The sequence below is a fragment of the Dipodomys merriami genome, unplaced genomic scaffold, assembly GCF_024711535.1.
Source record: "Dipodomys merriami isolate MVZ:Mamm:240054 unplaced genomic scaffold, mDipMer1.0.p SCAF_307, whole genome shotgun sequence".
NCBI lineage: Eukaryota > Metazoa > Chordata > Mammalia > Rodentia > Heteromyidae > Dipodomys > Dipodomys merriami.
Window position 1 is genome coordinate 830,431 of NW_027204571.1, and position 26,323 is coordinate 856,753.

The window sequence follows — 26,323 nt, forward strand, 5'->3', positions numbered from 1 at the left end:
ATACCACTTACGTGTCTCGATTTCCACACTATTTCCAGAACAGCTGTCTTTGGCCAGGAAACAGCCTTGTGGATCGAAGTTTTTTTTCACTACCTCAGAGAGCTAGAAAGAATTTCTCATTGGGAAATTTAAATTTAATAGAGAAAGAGCCAACCACAGAAACTGCAAAACTTGGTTGGTTGGTTGTGATTTTCAGCTTGTTTGGGTCCAGCTGCCGCTCTTCTGTAACAGCGAGTGCCGGCTCTGCTGACCTGCAGGGCACTGCATGCATTTGAGCATCTGCACCAGTCTGAGCTTCCTGCCCTTTCTTCAAGAGCCTCCTCCTTATGGTGAATTCCTAGACTCACCTCATGAGTCGGCCTTCACACAGTTATAAAACATACCCTTGCAGAATGGATAGAAGAAAAAAGACAGCATCTAGAAAATGGTTGAAATATGCTTATCATCAGTCCAAAAACCATTAAGCTCCCCCACCAAAACAAAAAACAAAACAAAAAAAAACCCTCTTTTTTTTTTTGGTGTCAGTTCCTCGGCTTGAACTCGGGACCTTGGGCTCGGTGTTCCACTTCCTTACTTAACTAGCGCTCACCACTCTGGTGTAGCATTTCGCTGGCTAATTGGACAGAGTCTCAAGGACTTTCCAGTTGCACTGGCTTTGAACTATGATCCTCTGGGTTTCAGTCTCCTCAGAGCTAGGATTAGAGGCATGAGCCACAGGTGCTGTCTTTTTCCTTCTTAATCTCTCGTCAGTGAGTGACTTGCTTCAGATCACCCCACACAACTACCAGCTCATGCCCACACGGGCATGCTGCAGAGGGAAACCCAAGCTTCAGCAAGGCCTGCACTGGGGCTGCAGTCAGAGCTCAATGGAAAAGCAGTTGCCCAGCTTGCGCAAGGCCCTGCACTCCACCCCCCAGCACTACAAAAGAAAAAAACCAACAGGGACCATGGAGAGCTCTGCCGGCTCCCTGGAGTTCCTGACTGTGAATGAGAGGTCAAGAGGTTTCCATAAACACAGAATGTACACAATTCCTATAAAGACCTTGGCAATTCTACCCAGAAAGCATCATCTTGGACTATCCTCTAAGAAGAGGGAAACGAAATACTCACTAGTGACAAAGTGAGACAAGCTCATCACAATGCAGTTTACTGACAAGACAGTTATGCCACCACAACCAGTGTGCAGCAGGGGTGGGGGTGGGGGTGAGGGTGGGGGTGGGGGTGGGAGTGGGGTGCGTGAAGCCCCGCACAACACCAGCAGGAATGCCCCCTCTAGATATGGTTGATCATGGGCGCCGCGTTGGCGGGCAGCTCCTGATGCAGCTGCCGGAAGAGCATGGCACACCGGTTCCTCTCCTGCGTCTTCCCCAGGACGTGGTACAGTTTGGCCTGGAAGTAGGCAATGTCCCTGATTCGCTCTTTGCAGTCGACTTTCGCAAAATAGTTCTTGGCTTCGTTGAGATTCTCAATGGCAGACTCCAGAGCTGACAGATAGTGAGAAACACCACACACATTAAATTCTTCATACAGCCTCCCAAACCTGGCATCTGAGGTTATTTAACATGGGCGAAATGCTTTCATATTCTCCATTCTTTTTTGTTGTTGTTGTTGGTCATGGGGCTTGAACACTGGGCTAAGGCACTGTTCCTGCACTCTTCAGCTCAAGGCCAGTGCTTTACCACTTGAGCCACAATGCCACTTCTGGTTTTCTAGTGGTTTATTTGAGATAAGAATCTCACGGAAAGCCGGGTGCCTGTGGCTCACACCTGTAATCCTAGCTACTCAGGAGGCTGAGATCTGAGGATCGTGGTTCAAGCCAGCCTGGGCAGGAAAGTCCGTGAGACTCTTAACTCCAATAAACCACTAGAAAACTGGAAGTGGCACTGTGGCTCAAGCGGTAGAATGCTCACCTTGAGTGGAAGAGTGCCCAGGCCCAGAGTTCAGGCCCCACAGCTAAAAACAACAACAAAAAAGTCTCACGGAGTTTCTTGCCCGGGCTGGCCTTGAACCACGGTTCTCAGATCTCAGCCTCCTGAGTAGCTAGGATTATAGGTGTGAGCCACTGGCGCCCAGCTATATTCTCCATTCTTTATGAAATTAGGATAACATGCATGAGAGGCCTGGGTTCCATTCCTCAGTACCACAGACACAGAAAAAGCTGGAAGTAGCACTGTGGTTCAAGTGGTAGAGTGCTAGCCTTGAGCAAAAGAAGCTCAGGGACAGTGCCCAAGCCCTGAGTTCAAGTCCCAGGACTGGCAAAAAATAAAAAAATAAAAATAAATAAATAAATAAATAAAAAGAAATTAGGATAACAAACAAAAAAGCCCACCAGCACCACTAAGGTGAAGTGTTAACATTTCCAAGTGCCTAGTTGTCTGGCTACCCATCACTTATGAATGGGTAACTGTTCATCTGCCTTCCTGCCAAACTTGCATGTGAAAGCCCTCACTGTGTTACATCACCCTAACAAGTGCTGTAGACATAAATGCTGTCCCCCAACTTAACGCCGTGTACCCTTCTGGGAGCAAACTGTAGCAGCTTTGTGGAGTATCTGTACTGCTTCCTACCTTCGGCTCTCTTCAGTGGATCATAGGAAACTGTGGAAGCCACCTGGCACTTGGCCACTAAGAACATGGCGCGGCCCTTGTCCAGGATAGCTCCGTCCGCCAGAATGGGCTCGATGGCCATGTGAAGAAGTGTTAAGGCCTGTTCTGGAATTCCAAGGATGAGCTAGAAGAGAACCATCATAGCATGGTCACACCCACAGCCAGCGCCCATGGCCGCCAATGGCTCCTTTCCGCTGTGCTCCCTGAGCGGCCATCCCTGCCTCCCCTTTTCCAGGACACCCATACTACACTGGGCACCACAGCCCTACTCGCCATTTAGAAAGGTTTTATTTTCACAGAATAATTCAGCATTGATTCCGTTCGTGCTGGGGACCCTAAGAGGTCTAACTAGCTCTGTCAGAATTCTTAGGGATAGGTAACAACTAAGAAAGTTACTCAAAAGAATAGAGCAAGACAACAACAGGAATTAAAATGGTCGCTAAGTAACATACACTTAGCAAGACAGCAGTAATGGAGGCTCTGACCAGCGGGTCATGACAGAGGCAGGGGGCTCGTGGAAGAGGAGTCTCCTTTACTGAACATGGCGCGCAAGGGAGCCAGTGTTGCTGGGAGGTGTCTACTTTCTACCAGCTGCATCCCCACTGGCTTCTGTGGCGGGCTGGCCCCCTCCAATATAAACAAGTGAAAGCTCAGCACCACCCTTCTCAATACCCGGGCTTGGGCGCTCACAAGTGCTGCCCAGTCTGGCTTACCTGGGCATAAGCCAAGTTCAGCACGGTTTCTGAGGCCAAGTATTGTAAGCGGTACTCCTTGGAGAGGGCCAGAGCCTGCAGCAGCACAGGCATGGCGATGGTCGGGGCGGAAGATCGCCAGTACAGCTCTGCCACCGACAGCAGGACGCTAGCCGCAAAGACAGGCAGGTGAGAAGATGTTTACCACACCTCTGGGGGACAGGGGGCTCGCGTGGGGCACCGCTCACCTGATCACCATTTCTGTGTTCTTCAACTTTTCACAGTAGGTCAGCAATTTCTGCAAAAGCTTGTGTGCTTGTGTCATTTGATTCTGAGCTTGAAATACAACTGCTTTTCTGAAATAGAATCAAAAGTAATACCACTGGCTAAGTGGAGGTTCAAAAACTGCTGTCACTGAAGTCACGTGATGGGTAAAAAGACGGTAATCTCCCAAAGGAAAAAACTACAATGGGATCTGATATTTTTTGTCAGTAACGGGGCTTGAACTCAAGGCCTGGGCACTGTCACTTAGCTCTTTTGTTCAAGGCTAGCGCTCTACCACTTTGAGCCACTGTGCCACTTCCAGTTTTCAGGTGGTTCATTTGAGATTAGAGTCTCATGGACAAAAAAAAAAAAGTTTCTAGCCGGGCGCTGGTGGCTCACGCCTGTAATCCTAGCTACTCAGGAGGCTGAGATCTGAGGATCGTGGTTCAAAACCAGCCCGGGCAGGAGAGACTGTGAGACTCCTATCTCCAATAAACCACCAGAAAACCGGAAGTGGCGCTGTAGCTCAAGTGGAAGAGCGCTCGCCTTGAGCTGAAGAGCTGAGGGACAGCGCCCAGGCCCAGAGTTCAAGCCCCATGACCGACAAAAAAAAAAAAAAGTCCATGGACTTTCCTACCCAGGCTGCCTTTGAACTGGGTTCCTCAGATCTTAGCTTCCTGAGTAGCTAGGATTATAGGTATGAGCCACTAGTGCACAGCCAGGATCTACTTTTGGCCAAAAGAAAAAAAATACTATGCAGATATGTTATGTTAAGAATTACAGCTGTCAAACTGTTCAGGACTGTCTCTAGAGATGGTTGCTTTCTTCATCTTACTTATGTACTTTACTTCCTACAATAAAAACTTAAAAAAAGAAAAAAGAAAAAAAAGAAGCTTTGGATTTTTTACCTAAGGCAAGTCAATGCACACTCCAAACAAAACTGGAGTAGAAGTACAACCATTAAAAAAAACTCACTCCAGGGCTGGGAAGGTGGCTCAGTGGTAGAGCGCTTGCCTCGCATGCATGAGGCCCTGGGTTCAATTCTTCAACACCACATAAGCAGAATAAGCTGAAAGTGGTGCTGTGGCACAAGTGGTAGAGCGCTAGCCTTGAGCTGAAGAGCTGTTGGACAGTGCCCAGGTCTAGAGTTCAGGCCCTATGATCGAAAAAAAACAAAACAAAAGAAAACAACCTCACTTCACTCTGGGGCGGCAGCTCCCCAGTTTCTCACCTATAGACACCCTCTATGCTGTTAAGCGCCGTGATCCCGGTAACGAGTGAATCAGCCAAATGAAACTTGCCATCATTCATGGCTCGGTCAAACTGGATTTTCTGATCACACAGCATCCATAACTAGGAGAGAAGGAGAAAGGAAGTAAACACTGCGCTACTATGCCACGGCAATGGAATATTTCGGCTCACTAGCAAATATCCTTACTTTTTTTTTGATGGGTCGTGGGGATTGAACTCTGGGCCTGGGCACTGTCCCTAAGCTATTCAGTTCAAGACTAGAGCTCTACCACTTGAGCCACTGTGTCATTTCTGGTTTTCTGAGTAGTTTATTGGAGATAAGAGTCTCCCGGACTTTCCTGCCGGGGCTGGCTTTGAATCGTGATCTCAGATCTCAGCCTCCCGAGTAGCTAGGATTACAGGTGTGAGCCGATGGCGCCTGGCTCACATTTTGTTTTTTGACAGTGATTTTTGAAAACTATTAACAGCATGTCAAAAAGCACAGAAACCTTTGTATCAAATACACAGCCAGGCTGGGAAGGTGGCTCAGTGGTAGAGCACTTGCCTTGCATGCCTGAGGCCCTGGGTTCGATTCCTCAGTACCACATAAGCAAAAAGAAAAAAAAATCCAGAAATAGCGCTGTGGCTCAAGTGGTAGAGCGCTAGCCTTGAGCTGAAGAGCTGAGGGACAGCGCCCAGGCCCAGCATTCAGGCCCCACAACCGGACCCAAAAAAAACAAAACAAAACACAGCCAGCCATTTTGCTCTACGAAGTCCAGCTCTTACATTTTACTGAGCTTCCTAGCAAATCCATTTCTTTCCACCCCTTCCAGTGTCTGTCATTCCCATTTCTATATGTTTACAAATAAATGATATTTTATGCATCCTTTTTTCTCTTCTTCATGGTGCTAGGGATGGAATGTTAGGGAAGTGTTCTGAAACTGAGCTACAGGCCCTGGCTTCTTGGCTCAGGATTCCCTTTCTGAGGAAGGACGGCAGTGGGCTGGGTTACCTGGGCGTGCTGAGTATTGGGTGGAAACCGTTCCTTCAAGTGCTTCAACACTTCTGCAGCTGCAGCGAAACAGCCCTGAAACAGCAAGAGGCACACTGCAGCGATGGAATGCAGGCTGGTTGCACAACCCACCCGCTGCCCTCGAAGCAACCTGGAAGATACTAGGCTGAGACTCGGGCTTGGAAGAGCCATTTCTAGAATGTCTTAATCAATCTTGTATATTAAAAAAGTTCTCTTTCAGGGCTGGGAAGGTGGCTCAGTGGTAAAGCGCTTGCCTTGCATGCATGAGGCCCTGGGTTCGATTTCTCAGCACCACATAAGCAAAAAGAAAAAAAATCCGGAAATAGCGCTGTGGCTCAAGTGGTAGAGCACTAACCTTGGGCTGAAGAGCTGAGGGACAGCGCCCAGGCCCAGTTCAGGCCCCACAACTGCCGCCCCCCCAAAAAAAAGAGTTCTCTCTCTCCCTCCCTCCCATGTAGCTATGTATCTATGTATCTATCTCGCTATGGTGGGGAAGGGGGGGAGGATGTTGACTTCAGGACCCCGAGCCACAGCCTTCTTGGCTTTATTTTTCTTTTTCTTTTTTTTTTTGGTCGGTCATGGGGCTTGAACTCTGGGCTTGGGTGCTGTCCCTCAGCTCTTCAGCTCAAGGCGAGCACTCTACCACTTGAGCCACAGCGCCACTTCCGGTTTTCTGGTGGTTTATTGGAGATAGGAGTCTCACGGTCTCTCCTGCCCGGGCTGGCTTTGAACCGCAATCCTCAGATCTCAGCCTCCTGAGTAGCTAGGATTACAGGCGTGAGCCACCAGCGCCCGGCTTGGCTTTATTTTTCAGACCATGTTGTGTTTCCGCCTGGTCCTAATCCTCCCACCTCCACAAATAGTATACCCCACACTTGGCTTGTAAATTGTTTTTGAAGGAGCGGGTCATGGGAAGCATGCCTCTGAAGGGGATCAGAGACCCCTGGCTGCTGACGTGAACAGACGCCGTGGCCACAGGCCTAAGGGCCACACAAGCAAGCCCTGCAGCCGTGAGCCCACGCCGCCTCTCCTTGTAAATGGAGCATCTCAGGCGCTCTGTCACAGCAGAAGGCTGAGCAGCGCCTACCTGCTCCGAGTGGAGCTCTGCAAGGTGGCACAGGGCGACGGCGAAGGACTCGGTGTTGTTCTGCTGCACGCCCGAGTTCACGGATTCCAGACTGTTCATGCTCAGCAACATCTGGGCTTGCTGCAGGGCCATGGTGCTGGGTGAGGAGAGCGAACAGGATGTGGCTTCAGGCAGCAGACCAGGCTGCCCCTGGCACAGCCTGCAGTTTGTTATCTTCAGAGGAAAGGCGAGGAAGTGACCCCCTCCGGCCGTGTGGAAGCCACCGCTACCTCCCCATGCCCGCTCTCCTGCCCTTGGGCCAAGGAGAGCGGAGAGCATCCTGGGTGAGCAGCCCCCAAGGCAACAGGTGCTCCAAGCTTCCAGACCCCCCTGCCCCCCGCCCCCCTCGGCTTTCCCTGAGGACACAGTAATATTAATTAGGTTTCACGGGTAAATTCGGACCCGATGCCATCCTGGCACCGGCTGCTCTGGCAATGCAGGCAGTGGCCAGTGTCGGCAGCTGTCTCAAGAGCACATCGTGCCAAAAAATTATCTGAAATACAAAAAGAAGACTGGTAAAAAGGCACTTGTTTCATTACTGAATTCCTAGAAAGGGCAGATTGTCTAGGAGAAGGGGTAACATGGCTCCAGAGGAGAATCTGGTTCAGAGGCTGAATTCCAAGCTACGGCTGGCTACATGGAAAAGGTAATACCAGGCTGGAATATTCCAGAGAAAACACGTTGGCAAACAGAAAAGCAGCTCTATACAACAGCTGTGGGGGAGGGGAGCGGGGAGTCCGGCGTGGGCAGGACGGCCATGCAGCATGCAAACAGGGAGGAAAAGTTCTTGTCTCAAGACAGAGGAACTTGTGGTGGGGGTCAGGTGAGCAGGGCCCACTGGTCCACCACACCTGTGATCTTGAGCAGCCTGGAGATGTGTGAGCCAGAATGGAGACCACCTTCCAGCTACTCACAGAGCAGCTGGGATGAGTAATAATGTGCGTGCAGGGGGGAAAAAACAAACAAAAACAAAAACAATTTTGCCAAGTCTACAGGAACTTTGATCCACTGCACGAGTAACTTCCAAAGGGGGAAAACCTTGTACAGAACCAGTCTGCTAGCTCCTGCTCCTCGCTCTGGACGCTTCACGCCCTCCAGGGCCTGGGCGGTCGGCTGGAGGACTTACCTGCGGCCGTACAGCCTCCAGATGGCCGTTTTCTGGGCAATGCTGATGTCGATGAGCTCGGACAGGCTGTGTTTCCAGTGCAGGAGGTCCGAGTCCTTCAGGGCATCCATCAGCTTGTTGGCTGTCTTCCCAGCAAACGCTCTCTGTTGAACAAGGGACTGTATCCCCAGGGAGGCGAGGTACTAAGGGGACAGATATACCCACCACCCAAGATAGAGATTACACGACAGAATTCGTTTCGCTCTTCAGAAATGTGGTGGATTTCACATTTCCGCACATGCACAGTGATAGCTCTACTTATAAGGAAAGTGCCTAAGCCTGACCTCAGCCCTGTCCCGTGTGAGGTGCTCCTGAAACTCTAGGGCTGGAAGAGAAGCAGAGGGCAACACAACAGAGCCAGGGCTTTGGCATTAGTTGGACCTGGACTTAAGACACTGCCTCTGCTACTTACGGTGTGACTTAGGGCCAGTCACTTAGCTTCTTAGCTAAGCCTCAGCTTCCTCATCTGTAAAATGGGCATCAAACCTATCATAAAGAATTGTCATAAGGGTTACAATGAAATCATAGGTCAAACAGTGCAGGGCACACGAGACAATAGGCGATCAAAAAAGAGCCTGTCACGAGCAACAAATGATCCTCTCACTGACTTCTATACTCAACTCAAAAAGGTAGTCCAAAGCCTAGGGGAAGAAGTATTTTTAGGAAGTCTCACTTAGTGTTTCCAGGAGCCACTTCAGATTTGAGTATGTAATGTTCTCCCCAGACTGCATCGTGCACTAGGCATTATATTTTCATAACCACTTTTAATTTTTACTAAGGTTTTTTTCTTTTTTGGGGGGAGGGAGGGGCAAACTTTCTAAGACTGTTTCCACAGTCCCACTACCTATGGTCCTCTTTTCAACCCACACTTCTCAGCTAGAGTAAGGTTCTTTGAGCAATAGTGATCTAGAGGCTCACAGTCCTAACTGCTTCCTGTGTGCAGACATTCCTTTCCATGCATCCAGTGCCTGTCACTGAGACTCTACCTCAGGCCCTGCTCTAGTATTCGTGAAAGAAAGAAATGACAGGCCTGTCCACAGGTTTGCTGGTTCCTGGCTTTATTGTTTAAAACAAGGATTAGCAAATTTTCCCTAGAATTCATGAGTTTGCTTGGGACAGACTTGGCTTTCATTGCTTCCCATCCTACCATTTAAAAACAGAAAACCCGCACTCACTTTGAAAGGCCATACATAAGCAGGCAACCCACGACATCTGTACCATAAGCTGGAAGATTTGCCAATCCTTGATTTAAAAAATAAGACTCTTCTAGGGTTGGGGTGTAACTCGATGGTAGAGAACTTGCCTAGCATTCTTGAGGCCCAGCACACATGCAAAAAGGCTTTACTAAAATTTTCTAAAATGTTCCTAAGTGAATATATGCTAAGTAAATGTTGCTCAATAAACTAAGTAGAGATCTCTCATTGAATTGATAAGTGGAGCTTTCACAGATGTTATTAGAATAGAGAGAACAGAGAATTTAGTGTTTTGATTAATAATTAAAGTCATAGGAAAGGACCCAGAGCAAAGCCACACATGGCAATATCCATGCTAACTGTATCACTGGTCATGACGAAGACGGGTGGCAAGAGACAAGGCTCAACACCACTATGGAAGCAATCTCACAGAAAGATGAGCCTTACCGGTAACCCAAAATGTACTGCCTTCTTCACTGAGTGCTCCAGCAGAACATAGCTATCAGATCTCTTCTGCCCCAGGACATAAAGCCAGCTCTGGCAAGAGACAATCAATTGTCAAAATGTATCATAACGACAGCAATGGCAAATGTTCCAGTGAAATATCAACGCGGTCACAAGAAAGACTAAAAGGGGGCAAAAAGAAGCACTCTCAAATACTTGCTTAGGACCTAGGAATCTAAATGAAATCTCTCAAACATACTAAGACCATTAAAGCCAGACTGAAATAAATAAGCCATCGATTTGCTTCAGTGCTCTGCCAGCTGTGGACAGCTGTTTGAAAGCATAAAGCCCCCATGCGGCCATTCACTGAGAAACGGGATGACCAGGCGGTAGTCAGGTGACTCTACTCTCCTGTGCCTTGGGCTCACGCTTTTACAGAACAATGTCTCACTGCGCTACTAGGTGCAGCACACCTCTTTTCGTTAGTGCCAATACTACGTGTGGTAGTTAGTTTACTTTTATGGGGCAAGTGGCATCATAGATGGGAAACAACCCCCAGACAGAACAAATGCCATGAAACTGAGAAAGGTCACCGGCTGTGGGCAGCCCTCTCTCAACAACATGGTGCTTCAGTGCTTGCCCCTCACTTGCGCCAGCTGTGCAATAACCCGGTTCCAATGGGGCCTTCCGAAGGCCAACTCAACCCGCGAGCACACTCCCCAGCCCGGAGGACGGCCTCACCAAACAGTGCTGGAGACACACGTGGTCGTTGGACTCCTGGGCAATCCTAATTGCCTCCTGCAGGGCGAGCTCTGCCTGTTGGCTGACGACAGACTGCACATTAATACCCACGAGCAATCACAAGCATGCACAAGCAAGGGCAGGCGGGCGGGCGGCTCACGGACCTCCAACCTCAGGGCTCTGGGCTGGGCATGGAAAGGACCCAGGAGCAGCCATGAGTGACAGCAGGCCATACCTGCCAAAGGGTCCAGACCGGGGCCTCTCGAGGGAGAATGTGTAAAGGAGGGAAGGAAGACACAGCCTTTTCTCCCCCTTTACAAGTTTATGTCAGATGTCCAGAGCTGGGGGAGGGCAGGAGGGAACTAATGCTTTATTCCACGCTGACTTTCCTTCTGCATTGCCTTTTTTTTTCTAACTATGTACACTTGCTACTTTTATCTTCCTTTTTTTTCCCCCCCAAAGACTAGTTTACAAAGTATTTTCCAGTTAGATGGGTTTTTTTCCTACTCATGTAGCTGTCCGCCATCTGGAATGTGTTCTGAACCTCTCAGCTTGTGTGAAGACAGGCCCCGTATCACCTCTGACAGCACCTCAGAAGGCTGAGCGAACCACTTCTATCTAGCACCTCGTGACTCATTTCCTTAACAACTCCACAGCCTCTTGATGACTCACGCCAGACCCCATCGTTTTGGGATTTACTGACACCAGGCCATTGACAATCTTTAATAAGGACCAGAAATTCTTGGGATTCACTCACCGAAGGAAAAATTTACATAATAAACTTTCTTCCAACATCAACAAAAGCTGAGTCATTTTAATTTGGTGGAGCTGATTTTTTTTCCCCTCTAACTGTTCAAGGAAATAAATTAGGTACATTTTCTTAAAATCTTTTTTTTTTTTTGGTTGGTCTTGGGGCTTGAACTCTGGGTCTGGGCGCTGTCCCTCAACTCTTCGGCTCAAGGCTAGCACTCTACCACTTGAGCTACAGCGCCACTTCTGGTTTTCTAGTGGTTTACTGGAGATAAGAGTTTCACAGACTTTCCTGCCCGGGCTGGCTTTGAACTGCGATCCTCAGATCTCAGCCTCCTGAGTAGCTAGGATTACAGGCATGAGCCACCAGCGCATGGCTTTAAAACTTATTTTGTATTTCTTTTCAGTCCCTTTGGAGGCAGATCCTGTCTGCACTGATGAGCTGAGGACCACGATGTGAGGCTTAAGAAAGACTGAAATACCCATGCCATAGAAATGTAAAAATACATATGCTCCAACAGGACTAAAAAGAACTTCTCTTTTTTTCAGCAAGAAAAGGCACATTACCAACACAAAAAAAGTCAGACAAATCCCTGAAGGATCTTCTGGGAAACCAGAAGAGCCTTCCTTTCATCATTGCTAATCTAAAAATCCCTGCTAAGGGCTGGGAAGGTGGCTCAGTGGTAGAGCACTTGCCTTGCATGCTCGAGGCCCTGGGTTCGATTCCTCAGCACCACATAAGAAAAAAGCCAGAAGTGGCACTGTGGCTCAAGTAGTAGAGTGCTAGCCTTGAGCTGAAGAGCTGAGGGACAGCGCCCAGGCCCAGAGTCCAGGCCTCACGACCGGACCCCAAAAAAAAAAAAAAAAATAAATAAATCCCTGCTAAAAGTTTTCAATGGGGGCTGGGAAGGTGGCTCAGTAGTAGAGCGCTTGCCTGGCATGCCTGAGGCCCTGGGTTCCCTTCCTCAGCACCACAAAAGCAAAAAGCCGGAAGTGGTGCTGTGGCTCAAGTGGTAGAGCGCTAGCCTTGAGCTGAAGAGCTGAGGGACAGCGTCCAGGCCCCACAACCGGACCAAAAAAACAAAAAACAAAAAACAAAAAATAAAAGTTTTCAATGAAAGAGCAAGAGGCAAACTGGTTATAATATCTGAAACAGACTTCTAGGAGACCCCTACCGCGGGGCCTTTGCACCTGCTCTTCTGGTTGACATGAAAAGCTTCTTCCAGAATCATGCACAGGGTACTCAACACCTTGAAGTTCTTTGCATCTCTGTTCAAATACTAGGTAAGCAGAGACCAGGGAAGGCTGATCTGCTGCCTTAGTACTTAAAGAAAGGGAATCAGAACTGGAGTAGGAATATTCCTGGGGAAGTAACAACAATACTCTCTGTCTCTACATTCTGTCCCTCGCCAAATCCATCACTGGGCATCACAGCTCTGCTCAGTCCTGACCATCACCTGGCAGCTATCAGCACCACATCCCTAGCAGCAGAATGTGCCTAGAACACAAGATGCTCAAAGAACAAACATCAAACTTTTAAGGAATTCCTACAAACCCCTTAGCTGAGTGATAGGGCTTGACCCAAGGTCACAGATCCAGGACCAGAAACAAAGGTATGGGCAGCTGAGCAAGTCAGGAATGAAGAACAAAGACAGTAATGAAAACCCACCTTTCCTCACTTCTATTAGTTAACTAGTTATCTATCCAGTGACAATATCATAAATGTAAAGACATTCTGTATATCAAGGAAACTGTGAACATATGGCCACACCCTGGGAAGCGGTTTATACATGATGTAAAAACTGAAAACTCTTGGTATACAGTGCTTGTCTAGCTAGCACACATTAGACCCTGGGTTCCATTTATGAGGGAGAGAAGGAAGAGAGGAGAGGAAGGAAGGAGGGGAGGGAAAAAGGGATGGAGGGAAGGAAGGAAGGAGGAAAGGAGGAAGGAAGGAGAAAGGAGATGATTAGAAAGCCGGGAGGGAGATGGTGGCTAATGCCTGTAATCCTAATCAAGAAGCTGAGAGCTGGACGCTTGTGGCTCAGGGCCAGCATGGGCAGAAAAGTCCATAAGACTCTTTCCTGAAGGTGATTAGTAAAAAAAAGTAGGGCCAAGAGGCATGGCTCAAGGTACAGATCACCAGCCTCACAAGTATGAGGCCCTGAATTTACTAAGACCCCCTAATACCATCTCCCCAAAAGAGAGAGATTAGTAGGGCTAGGGTTTAAGTCTAATAAGCACAAAGCCCTAAGTTGAGAGAGAGAAGGAGAGAGAGAGAGAAAGAGAGAGAGAGAGAGAAAAAGTGACAGAGAGATTAAAGCTAGATGGACAAAGAATAGTTATTATAAAATATTAGGAAAATCTAAGCCGGGCGCTGGTGGCTCACGCCTGTAATCCTAGCTACTCAGGAGGCTGAGATCTGAGGATCGCGGTTCAAAGCCAGCCCAGGCAAGAGAGACCGTGAAACTCCTATCTCCAATAAACCACCAGAAAACCGGAAGTGGTGCTGTAGCTCAAGTGGTAGAGCGCTCGCCTTGAGCTGAAGAGCTGAGGGACAGTGCCCAGGCCCAGAGTTCAAGCCCCACGACCGACAAAAAAAAAAAAAAAAAAAAAGGAAAATCTTGAAAGATTGTTTGGAGTATCCTTAACAATTTTCAGGTACAACTATCGATCTGCTGCCTGAATTTACTTGATGACACCCCTGGACACATGCTCTCAGAGGGAGCCTGGGCCTGCTCTCCGCAATCTCTAGCCATCACCACCAATCCAAAGCTGTTCACCCATGAAGATGCCAGCACATGCTGGCCTCCTACGGCACCCTCAGGTCCTCCCAGATTGTCCGTGTGGCCCGGCTGGAAACACCCTGACCAGCTCCCATCAAGCCCCACACAAGCTCCAGTTTGTCCATAGCTCTGAAGTCTGAAAACCAGAAATGAAGAGAATTCCCTGAAATTAGCAGAATTGCCTCACCTACATATAGGTCTGTATTTTTTTTTTTTTTGGGGTCCGGTCATGGGGCCTGAACTCTGGGTCTGGGCGCTGTCCCTCAGCTCTTCAGCTCAAGGCTAGCGCTCTACCACTGAGCCACAGCGCCAATTCCGGCTTTTTTCTTTTTGTTTATGTGGTGCTGAGGAATCGAACCCAGGGCCTCGAGCATGCAAGGCAAGTGCTCTACCACTGAGCCACCTTCCCAGCCCCACAAGTCTGTATTTTTGACCCTGGACGCTTGTCACATTAATATACCTAAGCTATGAAAGGCCTGGAGCAGAGACTACATTTTTTTTTTAATTGTGAAAATACCATACAGAGGAGTTACAATTACATAGGCAAAGAGACTACATTTTATTCAACTGTGAAAAAGCTGGGAGGAGGGGGCAGTAAAACTCATTCAATTAGTAACTTCCTACATCTTACCACTATTCAATGTTATTCCATTGTTTCTAAGAGCATCCATGTGCTAAGCTATTTTAATAGTCTAACACTATTTACTAATGACTGATTGTCCTATTTTTACTTATTATTTTTACACAGGCAAAAAGTGAAAACAAAAAGCCACAGGTGCACCTTACCAATGACATAAACCAGTAGCACCACCTGGGCTGCTTGGACCACGTCAGGCAAACGAGACTTCAGGCTGAGCAATCGATCTTTCAGTAGGGCCTAACTTCCTTTTGGTTTTTAAAATACTGAAAATAGTTTCTGCAGCCCCATTATTAGCTCCAAAAAGTCCTTTTGGGAATCTCTGGCCTAATGACCTAATTATTCCTTTCACTGAACCGTGCTAGACTAGAAGTATTGAACGGGAGGCAGGCAGTAATGCTGTGCGGGGACACCAGGGGGCACACTGCCTAGACAAAAGGTTTTCTTATCGCTTGTTCCAAGGCAGTGAGTGGCAAGTCCAGGTCGAAGAGTCGCTTGTTTTTCTTATTATTTTTTTTAAAACAACTAATTTTTAGGACAAATTTCCATCAACACTGGAGAATTTGTCTCTTCCACCTGCATGGCAGATGTGTGCAGACTTACTAGTGACCGAAGCGGCAGTGCAGGGCAGCCAGGTTCAGGGCGGCGTATCTCAGGCTCCGACCATAGCCCTCTTCCCCATTACTTTTGCTCTCGGCCCCAGTGAGAATCAGGCGGTCAAAATAATGAAGGAGGCTGTGTGTGGAGCTGAAGACATCTTGTACTCGGAGGTTGTTTAAGTAGCTGAGATAATGCTAAAATGAAAAGTAATCAGCACAGGTTAGCGTGCTCCTCCTCACGCACAGGATGGCTGTGGAGAGTCCTGTGGGCTGCGGACACCATCTGTGGACACCTGAGACGTGATGTCGGTCGTTAGCTTACAGGAAGAAGAAAAGTGACCTGGTTCATTAGTTTCACCAGTTCCATTAGTGGTGTGTCAGCCCTGACATTGACAGGCCCGCTTACTCCTGAGGGTGAAATTGAGGTAGCAGACCTCACCTAGCTGAGGGATGAAGGCCTGTGAGCTCAAAATAAAGATCTTAAACTCTGAACTCATGCAGAAATTAGAAAATCAGTTTTTCTAAATGTTCAAATTAAAACACATACAAAAACAAAAAAGAGAGGGCTGGGAATGTGGCTTAGTGGTAGAGTACTGAAACCCTGGGTTTCAGTACTACATAAACAGAAAAGGCCAGAAGTGGTGCTGTGGCTCAAGTGGTAAAGTGCCAGCTTTGAGCAAAAGAAGCTCAGGGACAGTGCCCGGCCCCTGAGTTCAAATCCCAGGACTGGAAAAAAAAAAAAAAAAAAGGAAAAAATTTTCAGCACACCCTCCCCCAAGCAGGGTTTAAACAAAGGGCCCTGTGATTGCTCAGCTGACACTCTTCCATTTGAGCCATGCCTTCAGTCTGCCATTATTTTTTGGGGCTATCCCATCACCTCTAGTCCAAGGCACACATCACAGATGATGAAGAAAAAAGGACATCTCTAACTAAAGAAATGCCCTGAAAAAAAAAAAAAAAAAAAAGAAAAGAAATGCCCTGGGACCCAGGGCAGCCAGGAGGAGCTTTGCAACCCATGCTGTCACTTTCCAACGTTTCTTTCAAGAACTGAGGACAGGGCTGGGAAGGTGGCTCAGTGGTAGAGCGCTTGCCTTGCATGCAAGAGGCCCTGGGTTCGATTCCTCAGCACCACATAAGAAAAAAAAAAAGCCGGAAGTGGCGCTGTGGTTCAAGTGGTAGAGCTCTAGCCTTGAGCTGAAGAGCTGAGGGACAGCGCCCAGGCCCAGAGTTCAGGCCCCACGACCGGACCAAAAAAAAAAAAATTAAAAAAAAAAAAAAAAAAAAAAAGAACTGAGGACAGTAGATGGACCCTCACTTGTGTGGCCACTGGACACCTGGGGAGCCCGGCCATCCCTTCCAACTCGGCAGCCAGGCCATGGGTGACTCACCGCTTCAGCAAAATCAGGATTAAATTTCAACAAGTTGTTCAGTTCTTTCTGCAAGGAAGCTGGAGCGAGGGCTTTCGTCTCATCATTCTTCAACAATGAAGCCTGAAATTATACAATGACAACTCAGCACCAAGAAAGAGCCAAAAAGCATAGGGAAATTCACGCTCAACAGCATCATTTGTGCTGCCTAGAACTCAGGATCTTCTGCCTCAGCCTCATAAGTGCTGTGCACCACCATGCTTGGCTGATCTTTTCTGAAGCACTTCCTCAAGCCTGGCTCTCTGCTCACCAGCTTTAGTGGCCTTACTCCAGAAATACTGAATACACAGTCAACCACACAGTCCTCACCAGACTTAACTCTGTGTCCTCTCCCTGAAACTCCAAGCCTCCCAAACATCTCCCCCAATGCACATACTCTTCCCAGGCCTGGTAGACCTATCCCCATGCTAGCTCATCCCGCAGCCCCTGACTGACACTTCAGGCCACCGCTTCTACCACTTTCTAAGCCTCTACATGCTCCCCCAGACCTCTACACCTTCCCTGCCTGCAGCTCTGATGCGCTCCAGGAAATCTGCATCTCTGGCCAACTCAGACTGCAAACTCCTTCTCAGCAGGTGATGTATTTTGTGTCTCAGGCACCTGCAGGCGCCCTGCCCCACACCCAGTTCCGTGATGAGGGTGGTACGTACAATTACATATCACGTGTTGCTATAGTTCAGGTGTTGAATGTTTCGTGAAGGCCTTGCCCCCATCCCATCTGTGGTATTAGGAGATTGGGGACCTTTAGGGCCTAACAGCAGGTACTTAAGTCACTGGAGGTGGCTCTCAAAGAGGAATGTGGAAGCTATGTGGAGACCACTCAATCCCACACATGATATGATGCCCTCACCACAGCCCCAAACTCACGGGGCCCCCTGATCAGGACCTAAATCTCCAGCAGTCAGCCAAAGTAAATGACTCTTTCCTTCCTAAGCACACTGTATGTATCTGGTATTTCATGATGGTGATGCAAAGCTAATACATATATAGAAAATCAGTTCCTAATTAAACACTTATACTAATATGAGATATAGACAATTTAATCTAGGCAAGTTTCCCCGTAAATAGCAGTAAATCCTTTTTATTTTATTTATTTATTTTTTTGAGTATTTTTGCAACAGGGTCTTGCACCGTGTAGCCAGGCTGGCATGTGCCTCCCACCCCAGCCTCCAAAGTACTGGTATTAAAAACAAGTAGTCAGGGGCTGGGAAGGTGGCTCAGTGGTAGAGCGCTTGCCTTGCATGCTCGAGGCCCTGGGTTCGATTCCTCAGCACCACATAAGCAAAAAGAAAAAAGCCGGAAGTGGCGCTGTGGCTCATAGTGGTAGAGCGCTAGCCTTGAGCTGAAGAGCTGAGGGACAGCGCCCAGGCCCAGAGTTCAGGCCCCACGACCGGACCCAAAAAAAAAAAAAAAAAAAAAAAAACAAGTAGTCACAGCAGGGTGCTGGTGGTTCACACCTATCATCCTAGCTACTCACCAGCCCGGGCAAGAAAATCTGTGAGACTTTTATCTCCAATAAACCACCAGAAAAACTGGAAGTGGCATTGTGGCTCAAGTGGTAGAGGGCTTGCCTTGAGCTGAAGAGCTGAGGGACAGCACCCAGGCCCAGAATTCAAGCCCCATCACACACACAAAAAAAAAGTAGTTATAATATTCCTAATTTGTTTTAATTTATTATAGCATTATAGAAAACTTGAAAGAACAGCAATTTTTATCCTGACACCTAAAGATACCATTGTTAATATTTCACTATACTTTATCTTAGGATGTGATTACATGTATGTACACATGTGGATACATATACACACATACACACTTCTATCAGCATGAGAACACAATCATTTTATTCCTTCTAAATTAATATATTGTAATCTGTCTCATGATCAAAGCTCTTTAAAATTATTTCTAAAAGTATTAACCCCTCACACATTTATTGCAGAATCCTTTTCTTTTAGCTTGTCTTTTCATTTTGATAGAGCATGTTATCACATGCACACATTTTATACTGAAAAGCAAATGATCTTATTTTCTCCCATAGCTTTTATGTTGAGGCACCACCCAGAGATCAGTTAAAAGTTAATATATAGTTCCTTTGGTCTAATTACAGCTTTAAGTACTTATGTTTAACCCTTTAATCCATCTCTAAATTTCACCAGGTGTGCTGGCGAGCTTAGGATCCAACTAGCCAGTATTTCTTCTCATAGCAAACCAACCATATAGGCAGATTGACCGACCTACCTTCCTTCCTTTTGTGTCAGTACTGCAGCTTGAACTCAGAGCCTGGGCACTGTCCCTTAGCTTTTTCACCCAAGGTCAGAGCTCTACCACTTGAGCCATAGGTCCACTTCCAGCATTTTGGTGGTTAACTGAAGATAACCTGGCATCTCTTGGATGCCAGGTGCTGGTGGTTCACACCTGTAATCCTAGCTACTCAGGAAGCTGAGATCTGAGGATCGAGGTTCAAAGCCAGGGCAGGAAAGTCCCTGAGACCTATCTACAATTAACCACAAGAAAACTCAAAGTAGTGCTGTGGCTCAAAGTAGTAGAGTGCTAGCCTTCAGCAAGAAAGATCAGGCACTGGGCTGGGAAGGTGGCTCAGTGGTAGCGCTTGCCTTGCAAGCCTGAGGCCCTGGGTTCGATTCCTTAGCACCATATAAGCAAAAAGAAAAAATGCTGGAAGTGGTGCTGTGGCTCAAGTGGTAGAGTGCTAGCCTTGAGCTGAAGAGCTGAGGGACAGCGCCCAGGCCCAGAGTTCAGGCCCCATAACCGGACCCAAAAAAAAAAAAAAAAAGAAAGCTCAGGCACTGTGCCCAGGGCCTGAGTTCAAGCCCCATGATCGACCAACCAAAAAAAAAAAAAATCTCTTGAATCTGTCTGCTCTGGCTTCAAATCTGGATCCCTAGAACTTTGCCTCCTGAATAGTCAGGATGACAGGCATGAGCCAGCAAGTGCCAGCTCAACTTATCTTTACATTTGAAAATACAAAAAATTAAAATGTTGAGACAAGAAAATAAAGTCTAAACTATATGTTTTGGTCTATTGGTGATATACCATTACTAAGTGAACTTGAAGTAACAATTTAATAGAAAAATAAAGTCACACAAAGAAGAGACACATAGCTGTAACCACATACTGTGGGGGATGGAGTACATAGGGCCATGCAGGTAACTAACTTGCTAATGACAGGGATATGCCAAGATCCAGGGCTGCACAGGAGAAAAGAAGTGATTGGTTAACCACAAAATTAACATACCTGCTGAGAAAGAAAAAACTCCGCTTGCTTTTGGGATAGAGGCCCACTGCAAGATACCTCTTCTTCTCTGGAAATAAAAGCAATAATAATAGACAGGAGTCACACAGAGTGAAAATGATAAAATCTGAAAAATTACACACACTCATGCATCAGAAAAAACTCAAGGAATGGTTTAGGCCCTGAGTTCAAATGCCACTGACAAAAACAGAGAGGGAGGGCTGGGAAGGTGGCTCAGTGGTAGAGTGCTTGCCTCACATGCAGGAGGCCCTGGGTTTGATTCCTCAGCACCACATAAGCAGAAAAAAGCCAGGCACTGTGGCTCAAGTGGTAGGGCACTAGTCTTGAGCTGAAGAGCTGAGGGACAGTGCCCAGGCCCATAGTTCAGCCCCCATGACCAACTGAGAGAGAGAGAGAGAGAGAGAGAGAGAGAGAGAGAGAGAGAGAGAGAGAGAGAGAGAGAGAGAGAGAGAGAGAGAGAGAGAGAGAGAGGGAGAGAGAGAGAGAGAGAAAGAGAGAGAGAGAGAGTATTAAGGCCATTGCACAGTGGTACATGGCTGTAATCCTAACATTTGGGAAGCATAGGCAAGGGAATTGGGAGCTTGATACCAGCCTGGCCTATAAAGTAAACCATGCCAAAACAAAACAAAACAAAAACAAAGAAAACAAGACTGTCCTTATAATCCAACATCTCTTCTGGGTGTACAGACACAGAAGTAAAGGCAGGAACTCAAACAGAATTTGTACGCCCAACTTCAGAGTGACATGATTCAAACAGCTAAAGCATGGAAGCAAACTAGTACCTACTGGTAGGTTTTACAAAAGCAAAAATGTGCTCTATACATGCAGAGGAGTATTATTCAGTCTTAAAAATAAAGGAAATTCTGGCAAATCTGAGAGAACATGGATGGATCTGGAGGACATTTTGTGCCAGTAGATGACATAAACCAATTAGAAAAAGACAAGTTAACTTGTGAGTTCTCTTATACGAGGTAATCCCAACAGTCAAAACAGGAGACAGAGGGCTGGGAAGGTGGCTCAGTGGTAGAGCGCTTGCCTTGCTTGCTTGAGGCTCTGGGTTTGATTCCTCAGCACCATATAAGCAAAAAGAAAAAAGCCGGAAGTGGCGCTGTGGCTCAAGTGGAGCTGAGGGACAGCGCCCAGACCCAGAGTTCAGGCCCATGACTGGACTCAGAAAAAAAAAAAAAAAAATAGAGAGAGAGACAGAAAGCAAACTGGGAGGCTAGAGGTTTTCTTTTTCTGTTCTGTTTTTTTGGTTTATTTTTTTGCCAGTCATGGTGCTTGAACTCTGGGCCTGGACACTGTCCCAGAGCTTCTCTTGCTCAATGCTAGTGCTCTCCCACCAGAGCCAAAGCTCCACTTTTAACTCTTTCTGAGTAGTTTATTAGAGGTAAGAGTCTCATGGACTATGCTGCCCAACTACCTTTGAACTGGGATCCTCAGTCTCAGTCCCTGGAGTAGCTAGGATTTTAGGCGTGAGCTACAGCACCTACCTCAATAGGTGTGTTTTTGTTTTTGATTTTTGCAGGTCCTGGAGCTTGAACTTATAACATGGGCACTGTCCATGAGCTCCCCCCCTTTCTTTTGTTGGTCGTGGGGCTTGAACTCTGGGCCTGGGCGCTATCCCCTAGCTCTTCAGCTCAAGGTGAGCGCTCTACCACTTGAGCTGCAGCGCCACTTCCAGTTTTCTGGTGGTTTATTGGAGATAGGAGTCTCACAGTCCTGCCCGGGCAGGCTTTGAACCACGATCCTCAGATCTCAGCCTCCTAAGTAGCTACGATTACAGGTGTGAGCTCCTGGCACCCCAGCATGAGCCCATTTTTTTTGTCAGTTATGGGGCTTGACCTCAGGACCTAGTTTCTGTCCCTGAGTTCTTCTGTTCAAGGCTAGCACGCTACCACTTTGAGCCACAGTGCCACTTTGTTTTTGAGTGGTTAATTTCAGATAAGAGTCTCACCAGGACTTTCTTGCCTGGGCTGACTTCCAACTGTGATCCTCAGATCTCAGCCTCTGAGTAGCTAGGATTACAGGTGTGAGCCACCAGCACCAGCTAATTTTTTTTGTTTGTTTGTTTTGTTTTTTTGTCAGTCGTGGGGCTTGAACTCTGGGCCTGAGCGCTGTCCCTCAGCTCTTCAGCTCAAGGCGAGCGCTCTACCACTTGAGCTACAGCGCCACTTCCGGTTTTCTGGTGGTTTATTGGAGATAGGAGTCTCACGGTTTCTCCTGCCTGGGCTGGCTTTGAACCGCGATCCTCAGATCTCAGCCTCCTGAGTAGCTAGGATTACAGGCGTGAGCCACCAGCGCCCGGCTAAGCACCAGCTAATTTAATAGGTTTTTAAAGATTAAAAGACAAGGGCTGGGAAGGTGGCTCAGCGGTGGCTTGCCTCGCATGCATGAGGCCCTAGGTTCGGTTCCTCAGCACCAAATAAGCAGAAAAAGCCAGAAGTGGCGCTGTTGCTCAAGTGGTAGAGTGCTAGCCTTGAGCTAAAGAGCTGAGGGACAGAGCCCAGGCCCCGAGTTCAGGCCCCATAACCGACAAAAAAAAAAAGATTAAAAGTCAGCTGGACTTGAAGTCCTTACAGGACCAGTATCCTTGCCAGAAAGGCCTAAATTACCTCACAGATACATCGAGTTCTTCCTTTTCCATTTTCCTTTCGCCTTCCTCTCGACTGGCCAGTTCCATATCAGCATCCTCCACTGTCTTTTTCTCGCCACTCTGGAAGTACTGTTGGAGGGCGGTGTACAGTTTAAATACTTGACTGAAAGAAAGCTTACTGTAGGCCAAGATCATGTGACGCAGAAACAAGCCTACAAAATAAGACCACAGACAAGGGGAAGGCATTAACGGATATTCATCTACACAATGGCGATAACTTCTGTCACCATTCTACCTTCCATAGAATCAGACCCTGGCAGGTGCATTCCCTCATCCTTCACAAAGCTGGTCTCCTCTTCATTCAACGATTGGTCCCTCCCCTCTCCAATTCCCTATCTCTTGTCCCTCAGTAATTACATCGTGGCTACTGCGACTCCTTGTAATGACCACGTTTATTGGTGTGCTTTTTACCCCCTGGCTCTGTTCCGCCTCCCCAAACCCAGTCTCTATAAGAGGAAAATCCACATCTGTCTTGTACTCCAGAGCCTGGCACACAGTAGATCCTTCAATAAGTGATGTTGAATAATAAAAATGGTCATGCAAAAAAGCGAGAGGGATGGAGCATGGTTCAAAGCTAGTGGCAAAGAGTCACGTACATGCTCACTTGGTGTACTGCAGCAACGGCATGAAGTACTTACCTCGCCTCCTAAGTGACTGGTGCCCATCACTTACAGTTGCACAATGCAGGCAAGTGATCCAGAGGGACTGTAGAAAGAGCTGGGAAACCCCACAGACCCCAGGACCAAGCTCAAACTCTGACCATTGTAGACAAAAGAGAGGGGGTGCTTTTCCACAAGTTAATGATTGTTCAGTAGAGATCAAAGCGCATGGCAATAAATACAAACAGGTTCAACACCCCTATTGTGTTTGTTCACAGACAGAGAAGACTAATGACAGATGTCATATAGAAAACTGTTCCCCTCCCTGAAAAGACTCTCTGCTCTTCTTACAAGAGTGGCATACCTACTACACTTGTTTTGTGAACCTCTGGTTCAGTTCCAGAAAAAGAATCTGAAAGGTCATCAAAAAATTGTTCCATATCCTTCAATTCGCCTTCAGCCATCAGTTTGATTCTGAATGAGAAAATTGAGGTGCATATTTTAGGAAGTCCCTTTGAACATCTGCCCACGATTCAAATTCTTCCATTACCTACAGTAAGCCTATTTCCAAGGCGATTCAGAGATTGTTATAAAACTGTGGCACGTAAAATAAACTTCATAACTAAAAAGGTCACTCCCCATATTGTTAATAAACATGCAGTGCTGTTTTTTTTAAATCATAAAATCTCTCAAAGTAGCCTATCATAAAAAGGAGGTAGACCCATATTGAATATGAAAAATAAAGTTGCAAAATTATATGTTTAATGTTATACATTTTTCAAAAAAATAAAAACAAAGGGAAAGATAGGGGGAACAATGACTTTTTTTTTAAATTACCACACACCCTTTGTGCTTTTCATCCACATCGATGCCTTTTTGTACATACAGAAAAAAATGAAGTTTACCTGATCTGCACTGAATTTGCCAGCTGAGGACAAGATTCTTCAATTAACTTGTATAGTTTTGACAGTGTAATATCGGGACCCTGAAAAAAGGAGAAAGGAAAGTTACAGGTAAACAGTGAAGAGCTGAGACTGTTAAGGATCTACAAACTCAAATTCATTTACTCACCTCTCTGCTTTAACAATCATTCTAAACATGAGCTCTCAAATTAAGATTTTCCGATCTACCCAAATCACCTTAGTGATATTTCACACTTGGATACTGTTTTTGGGTAGGCAGTGGAATGGTGTAAAATGGAGGGAAAAAGCATAGGATTTATAGAACATGCCTTCCCATCTTTGTAATCATGGCAAATTTAAGTTCTTTGAGTGCATCCCCACCCCCTTCCCAATGTGTTCTCAGCATTTTATAAAGAAGGTACTTAAACCAGATACTGGTGGCTAACACCTGTCCTAGCTGCTCTTAAGGCTGAGATCTGATTATCATGGTTTGAAGTCAGCCAGGCAGGAAAGCCTATCTATCTTTAATTAATCACCCCAGAAAAGCTAAAAGTGAAGCTGTAGCTAACTTCAAATGCTAACCATGAGCAAAAAAGCTCAGGGACACACTAGTGTCCAGGCCAATTTCAAGCCCCAGGACTAGCACACACACAAACAACAAAGCACCGTGCAGAATAGTGTATACCTATAATGTGCCTAATTACATCTATCTAGAAAGATCCATTCAAAACTGTGACACAACAAATAGATGAATGAGTCAATATTGATGATAATCTTTAAAAATACTGGATGGCATGGAGAACCATCATCACCTTCCATTCCATCACTATCCGCATTCCTTTAAGGTTTTTGTTTTTTTAAACAATAAACCTTTGTGGACTGGTTGAGTGGTTCAAACAAAATAATTTTAAAAGTCAAAGAGTAAAGCAATTTAAGTCTGATTGGAATGTTACTAATTTTATATGCACTTTGATTAAAACCAAATAGTAGTTACACAGTCAAGGAATTAGTATTCCATACAGAAATTTTTTCTTAAAAAATTAAAAATGTTGTGTTTAGGAAAATGAGAACTGAGGGGAAAAAAAACCATGAAAGTGTTTAACACACAGCTCCTGATCCACACTATTAATGCTTTAATTACAATTCTCTAGGGCAAGCAAACTGTGTTGTGTGGATGCATCCCGGTGTCCCCAACACCCAGGACTATTATTCGTAGGCCGAATTTACAGAAGACAGAGGATCTGAGATTGTAACGCTGCTCCAATCACTCAGAGTAAACAGTGGAGCGAGACGCGAACCTGCAAAAGAAACGCAGCCGGGCACCCGGGCCCAGCTCGCGTCCCACCCCACGCCACCCCCGCGCGCGCAGGTTCCGCTAGGCCCGGGCGGTGGCCCGTCCCGCGCCGCGCAGGCCCTCGCCCAGTCTGCCGCAGGCGTGCGAGCCGGCGGGCGCCCCTCACCTGCAGCAGCGGCAGGAGCAGCTGGTTGAGCTTCCGCCGCTCCAGGAGGCTGACGGCGCCCTCGCCCGTGCGGCCCATCTCGTTCAGCAGCACCAGCACCGCGATCTTATATGGCGTCACCCAGTCCTTGATGCCAAACACGTTGGCGTGCACCACGCCGTTGGTCATCATGGGACTGAAGTTAGGCTTTTGTGGACGCTCGCCATGGCGGTCCCTCCGAGAAGGCGGAATCTCCTCGGAGGGACCGCCAGGCGTAGCGTCCAACACTCGCCTTAGGCCATCTCGCAACCCGCCATACCACAACCCACCCTTCACTTCCGTCCGCCAGAGAAATAGCCCCGGAAGTTGGCGATCTTCTGCTCGCGACGTGCTGACGACCAATCATAGAACCCAATAGAATGATGCAGCCAATCAGAATGCCCAGAAGCGCGGTGAGGGGTGGGGCAAATGTAATGTACCAGAGGCTGATTCCCTATAAAAACATTTGCCAAAGGAAAAGCGTTTTTTCTGTCGACGTGGAAAAGGAGTGTGGAGAGTCGTAGTCTAAGTTCAGGGCCTGAAGGGTTTGAGAGGTGCTTGCCTCCGTTTCTTCATTTAACTTGAAAACAGTTCAAATTGCACTTAAAAATGATGCAGGGCTGGGAAGGTGGCTCAGTGGTAGAGCGCTTGCCTTTCATACATGAGGCCCTGGGTTCAATTCCTCAGCACCACATAAGCAAAAAGAAAAAAGCCGGAAGTGGCA

The 26,323-nt window shown here is 47.1% G+C and overlaps 1 protein-coding gene across 1 annotated transcript; it reads right to left on the reverse strand.

Moving 5' to 3' along the window:
* Positions 1 to 1,124: 1,124 nt before the first annotated feature.
* LOC138840933 (anaphase-promoting complex subunit 5-like) lies at positions 1,125 to 25,909 on the reverse strand. The gene is given in 18 exon segments (XM_070041373.1): positions 1,125 to 1,484; positions 2,568 to 2,730; positions 3,320 to 3,467; positions 3,547 to 3,654; positions 4,794 to 4,915; positions 5,805 to 5,879; positions 6,913 to 7,048; positions 8,078 to 8,220; positions 9,757 to 9,846; positions 10,495 to 10,576; positions 15,271 to 15,461; positions 16,655 to 16,756; positions 19,947 to 20,013; positions 22,580 to 22,772; positions 23,584 to 23,693; positions 24,125 to 24,204; positions 25,582 to 25,763; positions 25,766 to 25,909. Coding segments are annotated over 18 exon segments (2,226 nt in total). The 5' UTR covers positions 25,788 to 25,909; the 3' UTR covers positions 1,125 to 1,272.
* Positions 25,910 to 26,323: the final 414 nt, after the last annotated feature.